Below are 21024 nucleotides of genomic sequence, written 5' to 3'. Positions count from 1 at the left end.
TGCCCTACTCTGAGTCCATTGGGATGCCCACGAAAAAGAAGATTTCAGCCAATATGTCCGATTTCCAGTGTGCTCCACAAGTTCCATGCTTTCATTGCATAGACTCCAAACTTTCTAAAACCTCACCGTCTGCATGCTCGGCATGTGGCATGGTAGCACAGTGGTTAGCACTGTTGCGTTACAGTGGCAAGTACCCGAGTTCAATTCCCGGCTTGGGTCACTCTCTGTGCGGAGTCTGCACATTCTCCCTGTTTCTGCGTGGGTTTCCTCCAGGTGCTCCCTCTGGGTGCTCCCGTTTCCTCCCACAAGTCCCGAAAGACGTGCTCGTTAGGTAATTTGGACATTCTGAATTCTCCCTCTGTGACATGAACAGGCGCTGGAATGTGGCGTAACTTCACAGTAACTTCATTGCAATGTTAATATAAGCCTACTTGCAACACTAATAATGATTATTATTACTACAAGACTGAGTTTTACATACTCTCAGCACTAAAAACGTTTTATATTTGACCTCAGTCCTAACTTAAATTAGCAAACAACGACACTCTCAAATAGCTATGCGGTACTAAACAAAATTCTAGTTCACTAATTTAATCAATGCTGACAGATGAAATAACACCACCATTGTTTTTTTTCTTTTACTTATTATTTTCCCTCAAAACTGCCTGTATAAACAAATATATATATGTATAATTTCTCTTCAAAGCATTCCATTTCAGTCCAGGTGAATGATGTCATGAGTCCAATTCTGCATTTCCACTGTCTGTCTCACCAGAGTTCATTAATTTAAAATGTATTACTTTGCCTGAAAGGTTACATTGTGCAGAAACCTATATCGAGGCTGGTCATTCTGCATTAGACAAGCTGTGCAAGCAACAGTGCTGGAATTTGGAAAAGGGTGTACTCACTGCCACCAGAAAAATTAACACACACATTTAGGAACACAATTGTCACATGTGCCTCACTCATAGAGTACCAGTGAATTCTTATGCATGATCTAACTTGATCAAATAGATTTTTACATTTGGTTTAAACCATTTCTCTTGGGTACTGCAAATGCCAAAGCGACGTAAATAAAATCAAGGTATTTCTAAACAGGAACTAGTTTATTTTGAAGTCCCAGTTATGATTAGAATCATCCTCAAAGAGGCAGAGGAGATTAATTTTCTCTGGCTGCGGGTTCAATCTGTTGATTATGTAGATAACAATAACTATACAGAAACAAGCACCATTCTTCGAATTAATTTCAACGCTCACGAAGGTTATTGCCTTGTCACACAATAATCACCCGCTGTAACTGCCAGCACAGTGCATTCAGAGGGCTGAACACAGGTAAAAATGCCATTGATTTCTTATCTGATATCCAGCTTCAATTGGCACTGGTTGTTAAAAATCTAAGTATTGTTTTTATTTTTAACTGGCAGATGAGGATGTTTGCCCAGTTATAAGCGTCAGCCCAAGAGATAGAGTTACTTTCTGTTTAATAGTATATTCAAATTAAAGTAAGTTGAAAGATGAACTACCTCCTGTTTAATAGTATATTCAAATTAAAGTAAGTTGAAAGATGAACTACCTCCTGTTATAAATTCCTCCATAATATCAGTTCACCTTACTTCAACTGCAGTTCAGTTGCGTCCATAGCACAAAACTTCCCACAGTTTGTCACAATAGTCATTCTCACTCACACTGGTCATAGGAGATTGCAGGCTTCACTCAAAAATCACCTGACTTTTAAAATAGTTACCAAGCATTTAGGTTCACCGGATTGAGGGACACTTTGAACTTTGACCACTGAACTCCAACTTGCTGCTCAACTTTGAAGTTCCATTCCCAGTTTCGGAAATCAAACGTCTAATTTTTTGTGTGTTTCAATGACACAAGCAAAATTGCAGTTTACTTTAGATTTCAAAACTTACAAGTTGATTATGCACATTAAAGCAAATACTTTGGTTCCACAGCTGAAGTCTGACAATGCCCACATCACTGAACCATGATGTTTACCTACCTAGATTTCTCTCTCCCCCAAACTGGATTAACATATTTCGCCGTTCTATAACTCGTGAAATGGCTGCTAAACCACTTGAAAGGCACAAAATGATTATTGGAGAGGCATCTTGTTTGGGCAGGTTTCAGCAAGCAAAGCCAATAAAACTGTTTTAACGCATCCAATTGGAAACTGAAGTTGGGAGAATCACTATGAATAACAAGATAAAGGAAAAATTGTAAAATTAAAATTCCTGGGTGGGATTCTCTCATCCCACAGCAGAGTGTCCACACCGTCGTAAACGCCGTCGCATTTTCTGACGGCGTGAACGGGCTGTTGCCAGGACTAATTCTGGCCCCTACAGCATGGCGCTGGAGCAGTTCACGCCGCTCCAGCTGCCGATCCCGGCGTGAACTGTGCGCCGCAGGATTCACTCATGCGCAGTGGCGCCGGCGCCAACGCGCACATGTGCAGTTGCGCCAATACGCGCATGTGCAGTGGCACCGGCGCCAACACGCGCCTGCACAGTGGCCTCCATCAACGCGCCGGCCCCGACGCAACATGGAGCAGGACTACAGGGACCGGCGTGTAGGAAATGAGGCCCCCAGCCAGAAAGGCCCGCCCGCTGATCGGTGGCCACATCGGAGCACCCCCCCTCCCCTCTCACAGCACCACCCGGCCCTTCCACGCTGAGTTCCCACCGGCTGAGAGCAGGTGTGGACGGTGCCACTGCACCGTATTACAATGTATTACTTTGCCTGAAAGGTTACATTGTGCAGAAACCTATATCGAGGCTGGTCATTCTGCATTAGACAAGCTGTGCAAGCAACAGTGCTGGAATTTGGAAAAGGGTGTACTCACTGCCACCAGAAAAATTAACACACACATTTAGGAACACAATTGTCACATGTGCCTCACTCATAGAGTACCAGTGAATTCTTATGCATGATCTAACTTGATCAAATAGATTTTTACATTTGGTTTAAACCATTTCTCTTGGGTACTGCAAATGCCAAAGCGACGTAAATAAAATCAAGGTATTTCTAAACAGGAACTAGTTTATTTTGAAGTCCCAGTTATGATTAGAATCATCCTCAAAGAGGCAGAGGAGATTAATTTTCTCTGGCTGCGGGTTCAATCTGTTGATTATGTAGATAACAATAACTATACAGAAACAAGCACCATTCTTCGAATTAATTTCAACGCTCACGAAGGTTATTGCCTTGTCACACAATAATCACCCGCTGTAACTGCCAGCACAGTGCATTCAGAGGGCTGAACACAGGTAAAAATGCCATTGATTTCTTATCTGATATCCAGCTTCAATTGGCACTGGTTGTTAAAAATCTAAGTATTGTTTTTATTTTTAACTGGCAGATGAGGATGTTTGCCCAGTTATAAGCGTCAGCCCAAGAGATAGAGTTACTTTCTGTTTAATAGTATATTCAAATTAAAGTAAGTTGAAAGATGAACTACCTCCTGTTTAATAGTATATTCAAATTAAAGTAAGTTGAAAGATGAACTACCTCCTGTTATAAATTCCTCCATAATATCAGTTCACCTTACTTCAACTGCAGTTCAGTTGCGTCCATAGCACAAAACTTCCCACAGTTTGTCACAATAGTCATTCTCACTCACACTGGTCATAGGAGATTGCAGGCTTCACTCAAAAATCACCTGACTTTTAAAATAGTTACCAAGCATTTAGGTTCACCGGATTGAGGGACACTTTGAACTTTGACCACTGAACTCCAACTTGCTGCTCAACTTTGAAGTTCCATTCCCAGTTTCGGAAATCAAACGTCTAATTTTTTGTGTGTTTCAATGACACAAGCAAAATTGCAGTTTACTTTAGATTTCAAAACTTACAAGTTGATTATGCACATTAAAGCAAATACTTTGGTTCCACAGCTGAAGTCTGACAATGCCCACATCACTGAACCATGATGTTTACCTACCTAGATTTCTCTCTCCCCCAAACTGGATTAACATATTTCGCCGTTCTATAACTCGTGAAATGGCTGCTAAACCACTTGAAAGGCACAAAATGATTATTGGAGAGGCATCTTGTTTGGGCAGGTTTCAGCAAGCAAAGCCAATAAAACTGTTTTAACGCATCCAATTGGAAACTGAAGTTGGGAGAATCACTATGAATAACAAGATAAAGGAAAAATTGTAAAATTAAAATTCCTGGGTGGGATTCTCTCATCCCACAGCAGAGTGTCCACACCGTCGTAAACGCCGTCGCATTTTCTGACGGCGTGAACGGGCTGTTGCCAGGACTAATTCTGGCCCCTACAGCATGGCGCTGGAGCAGTTCACGCCGCTCCAGCTGCCGATCCCGGCGTGAACTGTGCGCCGCAGGATTCACTCATGCGCAGTGGCGCCGGCGCCAACGCGCACATGTGCAGTTGCGCCAATACGCGCATGTGCAGTGGCACCGGCGCCAACACGCGCCTGCACAGTGGCCTCCATCAACGCGCCGGCCCCGACGCAACATGGAGCAGGACTACAGGGACCGGCGTGTAGGAAATGAGGCCCCCAGCCAGAAAGGCCCGCCCGCTGATCGGTGGCCACATCGGAGCACCCCCCCTCCCCTCTCACAGCACCACCCGGCCCTTCCACGCTGAGTTCCCACCGGCTGAGAGCAGGTGTGGACGGTGCCGGTGGGGCTCAGCGTTTCCACGACGGCCGTTCAGACCATCCCGGCCAGAGAATCAGCGGGTCGGCCACATAGAGTGTCCCGCGATCGGCTCCAAACACACCGGTGCCAATGGCGCCAATTCTCCGCAACGGTGTCGGGGCGGCATGGCCCGGTCGTGGGGATTCTCCGGCCCGGCCCCGGGCTGAGAGAATCCCGCCCCCTGTTTCTAAAATGTAAAAGCATTATCCTCCAGCATTGCTGGTTTTACAAGAATTCTAGTTTATTTTTTTTGCTTACTTTGTACTATGTGAAAAGTGCTGGACATAGTGTGTGAATTGTAATTTTGAAGACTGCAATCAATATATTTACGTGATTCAAGGTATTTAAAGTTTAGAAATTGGAGGAGTTGAGGCACAGATCAACCATCATCTAATTGAACAACGTAATAGACATGATAGATTGAATGGCTGACCCTGGTTCTTTTGTGCTGTGGATTTCATTATCTCCTGTTTTACCATTTATAAAGATTTATAAGGATGCTTGCTTCATAAGTACTGGTATGGTCTTATCTAGACGGATAGCAGAGTTTTTTTTTGGTTATAAACAGTTTTTACAGACCTTCAGAACTTTAAGAAAGGATATGCCTTGCAAAATTACTGGCAATCTTGAATGAATAGTTCCTCACATTGTGCGCAATTAATGTAAACTTGGATTACTATTTTCTAAAAAGGACAAATAAAGTTGAACCATTGAAGTATACAGCAAGTTATTGCAGTGATTCAGTTCCAAACCTTGCTTGGAATCAATTTCAAGTTTAAACTTGTTTTCCAATAAAAGCTGCACCAATATTCATAACTAAACATCCTCTAAAGGTTACTCACACTATATGGGCCAAATCTAGAGGTTTCTCTGGCATCTCAGGATATACAGGATGAGGTGGCTCTCGGCTTGGTACACATCCAAGGGACTTACTAATTGCATGGCCCAACTTCTTTGCCGGTGATTTCTGTAAAAGAATTCTTAAAGTTAACAACAAATGTGAAGGAAATGAAGGTACAAGAACCCAAAAAGATAACAGAAAGTAAACAATAACAAGGAAACAAGAATGTTAATTGATTTGGTATTTTGTACCTGGGATGGAAAATGTTAATTATTTCAACTAAGAATTTATAAGCCACTAGGTCAAAGAAGGTTCACAGTTGAATTAAAGCAAAAAGTCATAGAAACACAATGCGTTAACAACTCAGTGCTGAGTTCAAATGGACCCCTTTTCACTGAAGCAAGGGCCTTATTAAGCAGTGTAGAAGTTGCAGATATTTAAAGATGTCATAAATGTGAAGGGCAATTGGGATCTGTAGAACTGTCAGCTGTTGAGTTATTTTAGTGGCAGGTGCTTAAAAAATTGAAAACAACCTGTGCCTTTAAAGTTTAAGAAAATCTGACATAGTAGTTTCAACAGTTGTTTGTTGACATACTCGTAAATGCTATCATTATAGCATTAATAATACATGACTGCTTGCCACACCCTATTATTATCAGTGTGGGGCTGTATGTTCACAGTTTGATTAAGATTTCAGGTTATTAAAGGATTAGTTGCCTTTGATGTGGGGTTATGAATATAAATGTTTGTTTGTAATAGGGATTAAGTACTTAAGGGTATTTAAAATACCAAAAGCACTTTCATGAAATAATGTTTTTTTAATAGTCAAATCTGTAATAGATACTTAGGATTTTATTTTATTTCATCTCTACATTGTTCCTGAGATCTGCCCATAGTGGATGGTGAAAGAAAAGAACATCTATGAACCAGCTAAATTTTTATGATAACTGACAATGGTTTTGTCGATTAAATATCTTTTAATTACAGGTTTATTGAGTTAAAATTATACCAGAATGCTGGGATTTGAACCCACATCCACAGGGCATTAGCCTGGGCCTTTGGATCACTAGTCCAGTAGCATTACCAATACACCAGCATCTCCCCTCAAACTCCAAGTGTAACAAAGTTTACTGCATTTAATTTGGAGGATTACTACAGATTTCCTCCTTTAGCTTCCAGTAAAATAAATTTTACAATCATTTCTCCCCTTTCAAATTTTGTCTTATACTGAATACCAGTTCCCAAGGCTGCATCCTAGATTCTACTTCAGGTTCTAGTTTTGGCTTCATCTCTCAGCTTCCAAGGAGCTGCACAAAAACTAAATCCAACACCATCTCTTACTTGCTTTTCAAAACAAAAAAACTCTTGGTTATCGCCTAACTAAATTTACAGAATTAACTCAAAACAAAGAGTGTAACCAAGCTCCACCTATCTCCATGGTAATATGAAATACAGTCTGTTCTTAGGTCGAATTGCAAAATTAAATACCTTTTAATTCCAAAGCTTTCCTTAATTCTGGGCAACTACATGAAAAACTTACATCTCGTACTACATATGTCATGTCTCCAAATCTTTAGCTAAATAAGACAACCTGACATTTTATAACTCATCATTTTACTCTGACATTATCCAGCAAACACAAGGTACCTTTGAATTGTAAATATCTGAAGTTTCCATGGTTTGCCAGTCTCCAGATGTTTACCAGAGTTTTTTCACACTGCACTTACATTTTGGTAAGATAGCGAACCAGCTCCCGACTTTATTAGAATTGCGGACGAGAACCCCAAACATTTTTCTATTTGTAAAACTATGAGGAAAGGATACTTCACCCCAGGAGTGATGATTCTGAACAATAGGTTTTATGTTCAAAGAAACTTTAATTTAAACACTCACATTAACATCAAAAAAATAGCTGTATAATTATCAATTAAACAGTTTGTAAACAAAAGGAGAAACTTGAACTATCTACACCTGCCAGTAATTCCAATTAAGCAACTCAAGACAGTTCAAATGTCACTTAGAAAAAAAGGTTAACAAAACAGGTCAGTTTCTTAGCTGTGCAGGCCTTCGGAGAGAGTTCCTTTCAAGAGAAGATCCAGCATGTTTCTGCTCAACCAAACAGAATTTGGCAAAACCGCTGTTCAACTTAAAGTCCCATAAGAGACTGCAAAACTAGACAAATCTGGCTCTTACCATTAATTACATCACCTGTATCCCATTAAGTTTCATGACCTTCTTAGCTAGGACTAAATACAATCCCTCAAAGTATCTACAATTCAGGGAACCATTCAAAATATAAATAATGTTCAATTAGCCATCTCTCTTTAAACAAGTAAATGGTTAAAATCAATAATTACTTCACCTTTTAAGACTTCTTAATTACAGCTTTAGCATACATACTGTATGTATTTCAAACCGTTTCTTCTTTAGTAACAATACTGTCACAAATATGAAACATAAAATATAACAATTTCTACATTCATCACACGTTGAATATTCAATTTTGAAAACTACAAAGCTACACCTCTAAAACATATGAAAATTAATAATACATAGAATTTACATAGAATTTACAGTGCAGAAGGAGGCCATTCGGCCCATCGAGTCTGCACCGGCTCTTGGAAAGAGCACCCTACCCAAGGTCAACACCGCCACCCTATTCCCATAACCCAGTAACCCCACCCAACACTAAGGGCAATTTTGGACACCAAGGGCAATTTATCATGGCCAATCCACCTAACCTGCACATCTTTGGACTGTGGGAGGAAACCGGAGCACCCGGAGGAAACCCACGCAGACACGGGGAGGATGTGCAGACTCCAAACAGACAGTGACCCAAGCCGGAATCGAACCTGGGACCCTGGAGCTGTGAAGCATTTGTGCTATCCACAATGCTACCCTACTGCCCAATACGTAACAGGCTGGCTCCATCTGAGAGCAGCAAGGGAACAGAGTTTGTCGCAGAATCTCAAGAATAAGGGTTTTGGGGTGGGAAGGGAAGAAGGGACAAGGGCCTGGCAAAAAGATACGCAAATCACATTCATAAATGCATATTTCACATCCTAATGGCTCAGAGTTTCCTTCTTCAACGACAGAAACGTCACTGTTCCTGAAGAAAGTAATAACGCCACATCTTCCAGTGAGTTCACTCAGGTTGAAAGCTGGAGTTGCAATACACCTGAATGAGCACATTAATAATCCAACTGTTCCTATTAAAGCACCATTAGTTTGAAAACATTTGCCTGTTTGCCCTCAGCTTGCATGGATTTTCTGGAAAAAGGTTAGGGGTAATAGTCACAGGCATAAATCAAGAACCTTGCCCTCCAAAAGGCTTATGTCCCCATTCACAAAATAAACAAATCAGTGCTAATTATGCTTGAAATGGTTTTCATGATTCCTCCTGGCTTCTCTCCTCCCCCTGCCCCCCCTAAAACCCCCCCCCCCCCAACCATATCCCACTTTTTCTTCCTTCATCGTGTGCTGTTTTCGACATAAGTGGCACCAAGGAGCACAGAAAATTAGAGCTGGGGAAGGGTTAAACTTGAGGCAAGAATGTGACAACTGGGAGGCATTCATGCTGAAGGACAGTGCGGCACGGTGGCACAGTGGTTAGCACTGGGACTGCAGCGCTGAGAACCCGGTTCGAATCCCAGCCCTGGGTCACTGTCCGTGTGGAGTTTGCACATTCTCCTAGTGTCTGCATGGGTTAAACCCCCACAACCCAAAGATGTGCAGGTTAGGTAGATTGGCCACACAAAATTGTCCCTTGATTGGAAAAAGAATAATTGGGTACTGAAGGAAATCAGCTATTTCTGATAGGTAAACAGTCATTTTAATGTAAATATTAAAGCCCAGTCTTTAAAACCTATTTTAAAAAGAGGATTTCAGCATTCATAACCAGAGGTCATGACAAAACACATAACTTAAACAGAGGTACAAAACTTGACACATCCACAAACTAGTTGAAGGTAAATGCAACATTTTTACTGACAATATGAACAGACTATTGTTCTTATGAACAGATTTCAAATTAAGTTTCATATAAACAAATGAGCTGTACCATTAATCAGATCAAGGTCGAAATAAGCACCATAGCAATATGAAGCCACCATTGTTCAGAATATGGATAAAATGAAAGTCAGCAGAAAACCAGTAAGAACCAGATTCGACTACAGCACAAAATCACATTCCATAGCACACACAAAAATTCAAACATGAAACATTTAAAACTTATGTTGCACATTGAGGAATGACAGTTAACCATCGAATCAAATGTATTTGAAACTCACCCAAACCAATCAGGACGACATAGAGGTATGAACAGATGGCCTCAGACTGATAACATTTTCCTTAAACATGCGAGTTTGGACAGCCATTTTCTATCCGGATCAATCTATACTTTTACTTGACAATTCACTATCCTTATTTTCATATTTACCCTTCTAAAACTCTTGAAGTCTGCGCAAGTTGTCTTTGCCTTAAGCAAGAAACCATTTCTGTATTATTTTTGAAAGTTAAAATTGTTTTATAAATTACTTTTCTTTAGGTCTTTTGCTGGCAAAGCTTTATTGAGAATAAATTCAAGTTTCTCTCAATTGTAATCAATAGAAGCAATAAAAGATTCTTACTTCGCATCCGAGAAGTGTAACTCAAATTTCTACCGAGTTTTAAAGTGAATGCGAGACTGCACTTGAATTGCATGGTAGATCTCTACAGGTACTCTAAATTTATATATATTTTTTAATTAATGCTGAAGGACAGACTTCAGTAATGTCACGCTAGCGCAGGTCACTACTGGTTTTCACCAGGTGGTGCTGGACAAATGCCTGTGTGTATGTATGTGTGTGTGGTGGCGAAATAAATTATTAAACACAATCAGCATGTTAATTATTAAATGTAACAATTCTATAAATCTGATGGTACATGCCAATTTAACCAATTATGATTAGAGTTCCAGAGACTCTGAGTTGATTTAACGCTTGTGTCTATTCAGGGCAGGTGGGCTGCAGGTTTCCAGTCAGGTCCAAGTCATTTTAACTCCATGGGTCTCATTTAAATGAATCAGCAATGACAGCCGAAAACTGTAGAAAGCTGAGCTGGCACAAGGACTGCTGCTTCTTCTCATCCACGGCTATTTTGCTGAAAAGTAAAATCAAAGCACTTAACCCGGCCTCCAGCTTTCAGGTTCCGCCCCATGTGCGCCTCCCAGTCCTGGGAATATAAATGTCATTGCAGTACTCATGACATGATAGTGCCCTTAGCTGCCTGCACCAGGTAGCCCACTCACTCCCATTGTGTTTGCTTTTTCACATTGGTAAATCCCTTTTCTAACAGAGGCAAGTATAAAGCAGCTCTGGCCATTCTGTCATATATGCGTTAACATGTTCCCTCGAATGCCATCTTTAAATATAATAAAATCATGCAAAACATATTAAAATATTGAAATTATAGGGGAAGACTATATTGGCGTGATTTACCAGCCACATCCCGCCAGAACCGGGATGGGACGCTGCTGATAGATCGCAAAAGGCCTCTTCCGGTATTCCCGACGGTCATTACGCCTCGCGAGATCTAACGAGATCTCACAAGATGTGGTGATCTGGACCCCACCCACAATGGGCGGGACCCAGACCAGCAGATTTAAGTGAGCCTTTAAACTCAGTTAACTCTGTTGACGCCAGATTGAACTGGCTCCTGGGGCCTACCAGCCTCGCCGAGGAGACCCCAGTCGGGCATTGTTTAGCACTGGTTTCCACAAATGGGGATGAGCGGAATGACACTTGGGGGTGGGAGTCTCATAGGTGATCGGAGGCCCCTGGGTGGTTTGTATCTGCCATGGTGACACCCTTGCATAACTGATGTCACCTGGGAAACCTTGGCATTGCCATCCTGGTACCCTGGCAGTGCCACCTGGGTGCCACCTTGGAATTGCCAGTGTGTCCAGGTGGCACTGCCAAGCTGGCATGGGCACTGCCAGGGTGCCAGGCTGGCATTGCCACGGTTGCATTTTGCCCCCGCCGAGGATCTGACCCAGGGGTAACATGCCTGTATGAGGTGGGGTGTGGGGGAGGCGGGTGGTTTGAGAACACTCCCGGATTCGAATTAGGGAGTTAAGGGGACGACAGATGGGCACCATTTTAAAGTGGTGCAGCCCCTCAGTGCAGGAAAGGCGACGGAGTGCAGTCTCGCGGGGCGATCCCCGTTGAGGCATCCCAAGAAAGTGCCGTGAGACAAGGGGAACTCCCGCCCAGAACATACTTTTTTTTTTGATTAGATTGCGCCCATTTAGTAAACTTTCAACTCAAATGCCGCACATACCTTTTTAAAAAATGTATTCATGGGATGTTGGTGTCCCTAGCTGGACCAGCATTTAATAACCTTTCTTAGTCTCACAAGGAGGCTTACATTAACACTGCAATGAGGTTTTTCACAGAATTTACAGTGCAGAAGGAGGCCATTCGGCCCATCGAGTCTGCACCGGCTCTTGGAAAAAGCACCCTACCCAAGCCCATACCCACACCCCATCCCCGCAACCCAGTAACCTCACCCAACACTAAGGGCAATTTTGGACACTAAGGGGTAATTTAGCATGGCCAATCCACCTAACCTGCACATCTTTGGACTGTGGGAGGAAACCGCAGCATCTGGAGGAAACCCACGCACACACAAGGAGAATGTGCAGACTCCGCACAGTGACCCAAGCCGGGAATCAAACCCGGGTCCCTTGCACCGTGAAGCAACTGTGCTAACCACTGTGCCATCGTGCCACCCATTGAATGCCTTTAAGAAATAAAACATCTCGAAGCACTTCATACACCTATGAAACAAACTATGAGACTGAGCCATATTAGGTCAGATGACCAAAAGATTGGCCGGAGAGGTAGGCTTTAAGCAATGTCTTAAACGAACAAAGTAAGGGGATCAGAGAGCTGATGGGAGAGAATTCCAGAGCTTGGGGTCTAGGCCCCTGAAGATACTGCGACCAAAGCTGGCACAATTATAATTGGAGGTGCTCAAGAGACCAGAATTAGTGGAGTGCAGATATCTGAGTTGTGGGGTTGGATGAGATTAGGGACATTGGGAGGCATGAGCCATGGAGGGTTTTGAAAGCAAGGACGAGAATTTGAATATAAAGGCGTGGCTTGACCAGGTGCCAATGTAGGTCAGCAAGAGAAGTGAGAGGTTAAGATGAGGGCAGAAGAGTTTTGGGTGGTCCCAACTTTATGGAGGGTAAAATGCAGGAGACCAGTCAGGATTGTATTGGAATAGTCAAGTCCAACGGCAAAAACTGCACGAATGAAGGTTTCAGCAGCAGAAAGGGGTGAAGTCAGGTGATGTGGAGAGCTGAAAAAGGCAGGCTTTCGTGATACTATGAATATGAGCTCTTTTCGAGGTCAAATGTGACACCGAGGCTGCGAACAGACTGGCTTAATTTCAGATTGTTGCCAGGGAGGGGGGGGCGGAGTTGGGGAACAGAGTTTCGTGCAAGGTCTGAAAACAATGCCTTCAGTCTCCCCAATATTTAATTGGAGGACATTTCTGCTCATCCAGTGCTGGATGTCAGACAAGCACCCTGATAATTTGGTGATAGTGAGGAGACAATAGAGGTGGTGATGAGGGAGAGCTGGGTGTTGTTGAAAACTAACCCTGTAATTTTGGACAATGTCATTCATGTGGGGGGGGGGGGGGGGGGGGTCACCAGAGTAATGGGGCTGGAACCAGAAGAAAAGCCATTGCCAGTGATTCTCTGGCTACAATTTAGTAAATAAGAATGGAACCACATGAAAGCAGTCTCACTGTGGGATGACAGTTGGTGGGCAACGGTGTGGTCAGCCTTGTCAAAGGCTTGCAGACAGGAGAGAGAAGGACAAGGAGGGAAAATTTGCCCTTGCCACAGTCATACAGGACGTCATTTGTATCATTATGTGGCGGCACGGTAGCACAGTGGTTAGCACTGTTGCTTCACAGTCCAGGGTCCCATGTTCGATTCGCGGCTTGGGTCACTGTCTGTGGGGTGTCTGCACATTCTCCCCGTGCCTGCGTTGGTTTCCTCCGGGTGCTCTGGCTTCCTCCCACAAGTCCCAAAAGACGTGCTGTAATGTAATTTGGGCATTCTGAATTCTTCCTCTGTGACTCGAACAGGTGCCGGAATGTGGCGACTAGGGGCTTTTCACAGTGACTTTGTTGCAGTGTTAATGTAGGCCTACTTGGGACAATAAAGATTATTATTATTATTAGTTATTCATGAAGGCCCCGTCTTCTCAACCTTGCCCCTTGCCTGAGGTGTGGTGGTCTTCAGGTAAATGACCAGCAGTCAGCTCTCCCCCCTCTCAACACAATACATTGTTGCATTTCTGGCTTATGCTCCACACGTTTTGAGTTTAACTTTTCAAACAACTCTAGTAGACAAGCCCTCTGAGCTTTAGTATACTTTTACCTGTCTAATATCTCTTTGCAGTAAGTGCATGTTGTCTTGTTATGCTCCAAGTGTAGCATAAGTGGCTTCCTTGTGGTGCACTTGACAAAGGAAGGTTCAGACGTGGAGATAACTTCAACATGTTTATTAAACTATGTACACTTCTTTTACTCAGGTTACTAACCAGTCTGCTGCAATCCACGTGGTGGGAGTGATATTGAATCAACCCTGTGTCTCTACTCACTGACTGTCTCCACCTCCAGCTGAGGTGTCCTTTATATATGGGTTGGTGTAATGCCCTCCTGTGGTCGTGTCACCTCTGTATGTATCGTGAATGCCCATTGGTCATGTCCTATCTAACTGATCTATTGGTTGAGTGTCTGTGTGTCATCTCTCTGGTGCTCCTTCTAGTGTCTAGCTAGTCTACATGTATTTACATTAACTTCTTCTGTATTTATAGTGATGCATATCACCACATACCCCCTTTGTTACATGTTACATATTTTCTGCACACTTAAAGAAAATTGAACAAAAGGCAGGCAGGTAAGTTATGGTATGTACAAGTCAGGAAAACAGTGATTAAACAATAAGTCCAAATCATTTGTGTGAGTCCAAAAACCATCAATCATCATGGTTAAATGTCTCTCTTGGTGGGTTGTTGAATATGATGGTGGCATTTCCTTATGAACGCCATCACTGTCCCTGTGCAACAGGAACCAAGAAGTGGTCAAATCACTTCGCTGTCTGATTTGGAGTCCCTTTTCTTTTCGATGTTTGTGATAGTGACGTTGGATGGCATCTTGTAGCCGATAAGGTGCTGACTTTGAAGAGGTACCATCAACAGTATAATTCGATGTCATGTATGTGCCATATGTTGAAGTTGGATAATGCTGTGCATACTGGTTTTGGCCAAATGCTTGCATCTGATAGGAATATGCCGTCTGGCCAGGCTGGGGTGCAGCAAATCCTGGGCTGTAACTAAGGCATCCAGTCTGCAGTGCAGATTGCGCTTGCGGTAGTCCTCCTTCGGTCTTGATTCCATTAGTGGGCAATCCATAGTGATGGCCTGTTTGAGAATATGCTGCATAGACTGTTGGCTGCTGCATTCCTGAATACTGGGTTTGTCCAGCATAAGCTGTCATTGGCTGCACTGCTGGTGTGAAAAAAATGTGTGGGCATGGCTTGGGAGGATATAGCTGTGGTGAATATTGGTGTATTCCTCTTGGACTGTAGCCACTACTTGTTATTACTGACCTAGTGTAATTGTCAAGTGATCCATCTCCTGTCGTTGTGGCATCTGCTGTCACCCTGAGCGTGCCATCACTGAGGTTGCGGCACTCCCTGTCTGGAGTAAAGTCCGGCTTACGTGAATCAGAGTCGGTGTTTGGTTGCTCCCCATCTGGAGTCTGGTCTGTTTCACCTGAGTCAGTGCTGGTTTGTTGATGCTCCCCGTCTGGAGTCTGGTTTGTGTCACCTGAGTCAGCTGTGGTTTGTCGGTGCTCCCCAGTCTTAGCAGGTTCACTGGAGTCAGCTGAGATTTCTTGAAGCTGCACGTCTGAAGTTGGAACATGCAGGAATGCATTGACTTGTGGAGAGGTTCAAGCGAATGAGGTTAAAAGTAACGTGGTGTCACCGGAGGCACCAGTGGTCTCCCAGTGATCGTCGAGTGTCTCTGTACACAGTAGCTGAGGTCTGTCACTTTGCACATCTTGCATGGGAAGTGGGATGCTGTCATCACGCGTCTCACATACAGTGGGTAGAGCCTAAGTAGCTTCTTGTTGTTCACTTGGGTTGGGTAAATTGTCAGAGTCTTCATCTGGTGGCGCAAACAATGTGGGTGGATTGTCATTGTCTTGCTGTTGTTCTTCATTTGGGCTTGGACTGTCATCGTCGCTTTGTTCTTCACTGGAGCATGATAGACAGTCATGGTCATCCTGCTGTGCACTGGAGCGTGGTAGACTGTCATAGTCTTCTTGCTGTTTACTTGAGCATGGCAGACTTACATCGTCTGCTGCTAATTGGTCAGAGGAGGTTGCTGACCCTCATGGTCTTGTTCCTGCAAGGACTGCGCGTTGGAGTCTTGCGTTGCTTCTATCGTGGAGGCTGTCCACGAGCTCGCTGTGGAGGCTTGTGACACTGGAGTCACTTCTTGTTCATGCAAGGACTGCGGTGTGGAGTCTTGCGTTTCTTCTATCGTGGAGTCGGGAACCCATAGTGGTGCATGGACCACGCTCTGTGTGGCAGCAGGCCGCTCTCTGTGGGCTTGTACCGCTCTCTGTCTCTCGGTGTCAGGCCGCAGCATAATCCTGCACTCACAAGTCGGGATGTCGTATATGCTGGGCTGAAGATCCTCAAATGCGAAGAATAAATCCGCAACTGCGTCGGATTCAGTACGGGGGTCGCCATTTCTAATGAAAAAAAAACCTTTGTCCAAGTCGTTGTCCTCCAGGACCATATTATCACTGTTTGTGTCGGAGCTGGCATTGGGCTCGCGATGTCCAGAGAATATATAAAAGTCGGTGTCGAAGTATTCAAGGTCTGAATCATTGGTCTGGGAGTAGGTAACTGCTTGTTGCAGGGTTCTTCGGAGGCTAATTTCATTTTCTGGTTCAATTTGAGACATTGTGCTGTCATTCCAGGTGAGAGAGGCTTGTTTTACTGCTTTAAGAGATTTTTTTCGTGATTTGGGACGTTTCCCCTTTAAATGGGCGTGGTCCAGGGCCTTTGATGTCATGACGCATGTGACGTCAGACGCACAAAGCGTTTGTGCATGCGCATATCGCTGTTCCTGTACTGGGGGCCGTTTTCGCGATTGCGCATGCGCGAGACCTTCCCATTCTGTGCGCTTCTCGCGCAACTGCACATGTACAGTACCTTTAGAAAGATGGCCACCGATCAAAATTGTTCTCTGCTCCGGGATCTCGGCCTTGTGGTGAGCACTGGCACTTCTCTTACCTTTTCTTGCTGGTTGGAGTGTGTTTTTCTCACAGTATTTACCGAATTTGTCCAGGAATGCCTGGAAGTTGCTCCTGTTTTGCCTTTTGAAGAACTTGAATTTTTTAAGATTTCTTCTGCTCTGGCACCGGCAATGGTGAGTAAAGCTCTGTCTTTTCAGCATCGGCCACGTCGTGTGGGTCGGCGGCTACCAGGAAGATTTCAAACCTTTGCCGGAATGCCCGGCAGTTTTCGCGGTGATCGCCGTGGCACTAGAGCCGCTGCGGAAGCGGGATCTCGAACATCTTCGCCTGGATATGGTTGCTGGTCGTCACTGTACGCTGAGTTATGGCTATATGGATTGAAACAGTTCACTCCTGGTATCATGTCTTGTTATGCTCTGGGTGTAGCATAAGCGGCTTCCTTGTGGTGCGCTTGACGAAGGAAGGTTCAGACGTGGAGATAACTTCAACACGTTTATTAAACTATGTACACTTCTCTTACTCGGGTTCGACACTACTGTTAATCCTTCTGTAGCTACTCAGACTGACTAACCAGTCTGCTACAATCCACGTGGTGGGAGTGATATTGAATCAACCCTGTGTCTCTACTCACAGACTGTCTCCACTGGAAAGAGGCAGATCATGTGTGTGGTGTCCTTTATATATGGGTTGGTGCAATGCCCTCCTGTGGTCGTGTCACCTCTGTGTGTATCGTGAATGCCCATTGGTCGTGTCCTATCTAACCGATCTATTGGTTGAGTGTCTGTGTGTCATGTCTCTGGTGCTCCCTCTAGTGTCTAGCTAGTCTACATGTATTTACATTAACCCCTTGTGTATTTACAGTGATGCACATCACCACACATGTAATGAACAAAAATTCATTTTGCTGTAGTACTACTTATATCATATGCCCTCAGCTAAACACCTAAACAGCTAAACATGCCATGGTTTTGTCAGATCAACTAAACTCAAATTGAAGCAATGACACTGCAGATTTACATTCGAACCAGTAAAGCAGAGAGAGAATCCATCCAGTCCATGGTGTCCTATTGGCTCTTGGCAAAAGGAATCCAAAATTAATCCCATAACCTTGAACCTGCTTCTGACTTGCTGTTGTAGCCGTGGTATTTATATGGCTGGACAAGTTCATTTTCTGATTAATTGAAAAAGTCTCCATTCAATCACCAATCAAATTGGAAACAATTTGCTAAGTCTATTCTTCCAATTGTAATTTATCGACCCTGGCATAATTTTGATGATTTTGTTTGGTGTTTGCCTTCTGTGGCTTTAAAGTTCTTTCAATAACACTGTGTCTAATACTCAGGTGCACAAGACAAGGAGAGAGAGAAAGATGGATGTTTTTTTAAAAATACTACACGTGTTTGCTTCTACTAACGCAGCCAGCCATGCAATCAGTTCCCTTCTCAACCCGAGACAGGTAACTTAATAACAGCAGAAACAGGGAGTTTGTCACCAAAATTAAAATCAGCCCGATCCCAGTCAGCAATGGCTAGAACTAGCTTTTCTGCCAATGACTCAATTGAAACATTTAGCCCCAAGGGTTTCAGATAGGGATACTATGGATTTTGCAATAGCACTCTCGCCTCTGCCAGATGGTTGTGGGCTCAACCTTCAGTCAAGGACTTCAGCACTTAACCTAGGCGGAGACCTCAATGTACTGAAGGAGTACTGCTCTGTCAGAGGGGGCATCTTTCAGATGAGATGTTATGCTGACGCCTGATCCCATTGAACTATTCAAAGAAAAGTAGCGAAGTTCTCCAGGCATTCAGACCAATATTTACCCTTTAGCCAAGCCAAAATACGCATGAACTGGTTGTTCATTTTATTGCTTTTTTTTTTAAGCACTCTGCTGCATGCAGGTTGGCGGCTAAAATTCCTTACACAACAGCGACTACAATTCAAAACCATTCCATAGGCTTTAAATTGCTTCACGTCATCGCAAGGAGAATGAACCGTGTGACATAAATTCAAGGACCTTCTTGCTTTGCCTCAAACATATGTACTTTTTAAATAATCTTTGTTGGCACATTTTGGTGTTGCTGTATATTTGGATAATGTTTTGTTAACAATAGCGCAGTTTTGCCTGGGTCATTGGTGTTTTCTTTCAGAAGTTGGAGAGTGAGCTTCAGAGAGCTGCCAATTTCTGGCACAGATTCTCCTGCCATAAACTGAAGACAGAAATTGAAGGTTAATTAACGTACAAAAGTCTTAATGATTTCCTTTATTGTTAGATTTGTAATTCTGAGGGCAACACGGTGGCGCAGTGGGTTAGCCCTGTTGCCTCACGGCGCCGAGGTCCCAGGTTCGATCCCGGCTCTGGTTCACTGTCTGTGTGGAGTTTGCACATTCTCCCCGTGTTTGCGTGGGTTTCGCTCCCACAACCCAAAGATGTGCAGGATAGGTGGATTGGCCATGCTAAATTGCCCCTTAATTGGAAATTCTGGGAATTGCGTCTTGATAAATCGAGTAAATGGTGTCTGTGAATGATAAGAGCACTGGTAGTAAGCCTGTAACCTTTCCAGCCATGACCCATTTATCACATGAATTTGGCAGGATTATTTGGGAAGAATTCCAGCTCCAAGCGACAATTCAATCTCTCCCTGCCAATTGATGAGCCGGGCTGGCAGATCAATCAACATTTCCCTGCAATACAGCAGACCAGTCTGGTTCAATTATTAAATTTGCCATGTCGGAACAATGCCGTTCCATTATTTTCTTACTAATTCTGTCATCCTGGAATACCCAACTTGACACCTGAAAAACGCTACTTACTAATGTCTGTCCGTTTGAATTTCACTCTCGAAACCCTCTTTTCTTTTGAAAACTTTAGTTGATCAATCAAACTGTTTTTCTGCCCCCTTCCTAAACATCCAAGAGGAACACTTTGGGCCCTCTAGCCCACTCCAACTTTACTCTTCTATTTCCCCAAGAAGCTACTTCCCTCATCCACCCCTTTTGATTTTGATTTACACGTGCACCCTAATTTATTGATTCTGTTTACCCTTTGTTTCAGGCAGTTATATGTTTTATAAATTTACTTCAATCTATTTTCCCCTTGGCTGACAAGTTCTTCCTGCATGACTAACTGCTTTATTTAATCCAATTCTAACCAGCATTTGCTGAAATGTTGAATACTTTTAGCTGATCTTCCTTTTCATGGTTTATGCTGTACTTTAGAATCCTCTTTGAGAAATCTAACATAATTTCCTTCTTGAAATATCCCTGATTTGTGGAAACTGTGCATTACTCAGCAAATTCAGGACAATGGAGATCTCTCAGTGTCTCAGCATTTCTTCATCTAGTTAGCTAAATTCCATACGAATAGATCTGTCCCCAAACATGCCTAATAAACTGCTGAAGAGCAATCTTTGGCGTCGCTTTGCCTCGCGTCTGTGAATTCTTGTTTAATTATTAAATTGGATTACAAGAGTCCTCCTGGAACACAGCTAAAGCACCCGACTGCATGGTTGATAATCAGAGTTAAGGGCCAGACGAATCTCGACATTGCCAATAATGTTTTGCTTATAGTTTTTCCTCATGAACATTTACTCACATTTATAGTTACATTAAAATTCAAATGTGAGGAAATAAAGAACTGAGCTGTGGAGACCAGACGGCACCACGTTCGTCTCCCAAGTCATGTAGTAAAGAATGGCTATTGTAAAAGTAATATTTTTTCTCTTATTTTCGTTTGGAAGATAAATGTTTATCGGTCTACCATTCACAAGTCCCCTCGACACATCTTTCCTCATTATCACTCATTTCACCCTTCACCGTCAACTCTTTAGTCATTTAATCTTTCCCGTCTTTCACCCCATAATAAACCTCATCTTTTTTCACTTTCCTCCCTCACCAAAAGTTAGAAATGGATATAATTTTAGTGCCTCATCCCTATAATAGTATAGATTTCTGACTTTTCCATGTTCTGATGAAGGATCATCAAGCCAAAACATTAACTGTTTCTCACTGCACAGATGCTATCTGACCTGCTGAGTATTTTCAGCATTTTCTGCTTTGTTATATAACATATACAGTTCAAGATAAAGCCAGAGAACAAATTTCATCCAGGTGTCCAAACCTGCAGCAATAACCCCTCATCTTCCCTGAACACAGTGGAGAGATCCCAAACCTCATCACAGCCCC

At 43.2% G+C, this 21024-nt stretch overlaps 1 protein-coding gene across 14 annotated transcripts in view; it reads right to left on the bottom strand.

Annotated features, from left to right (window-relative positions):
• Positions 1-21024, bottom strand: part of dtnba (dystrobrevin, beta a) — a 705977-nt gene that overhangs the window by 328538 nt on the left and 356415 nt on the right. For all 14 annotated transcript variants that reach the window (XR_005460995.1, XR_005460994.1, XM_038800081.1 and 11 more), the window contains one exon: positions 5510-5634. Coding sequence is in view for 12 of the 14 variants with exons in the window: in XM_038800081.1 (XP_038656009.1) it covers positions 5510-5634 (125 nt within the window). In the remaining 2 variants the exon portion in view is untranslated. The remainder of the gene's footprint in view (positions 1-5509; positions 5635-21024) is intronic.

The sequence above is a fragment of the Scyliorhinus canicula genome, chromosome 6 (assembly GCF_902713615.1).
Source record: "Scyliorhinus canicula chromosome 6, sScyCan1.1, whole genome shotgun sequence".
Lineage (NCBI taxonomy): Eukaryota > Metazoa > Chordata > Chondrichthyes > Carcharhiniformes > Scyliorhinidae > Scyliorhinus > Scyliorhinus canicula.
This window is presented reverse-complemented; position numbering and strand designations above follow the sequence as displayed.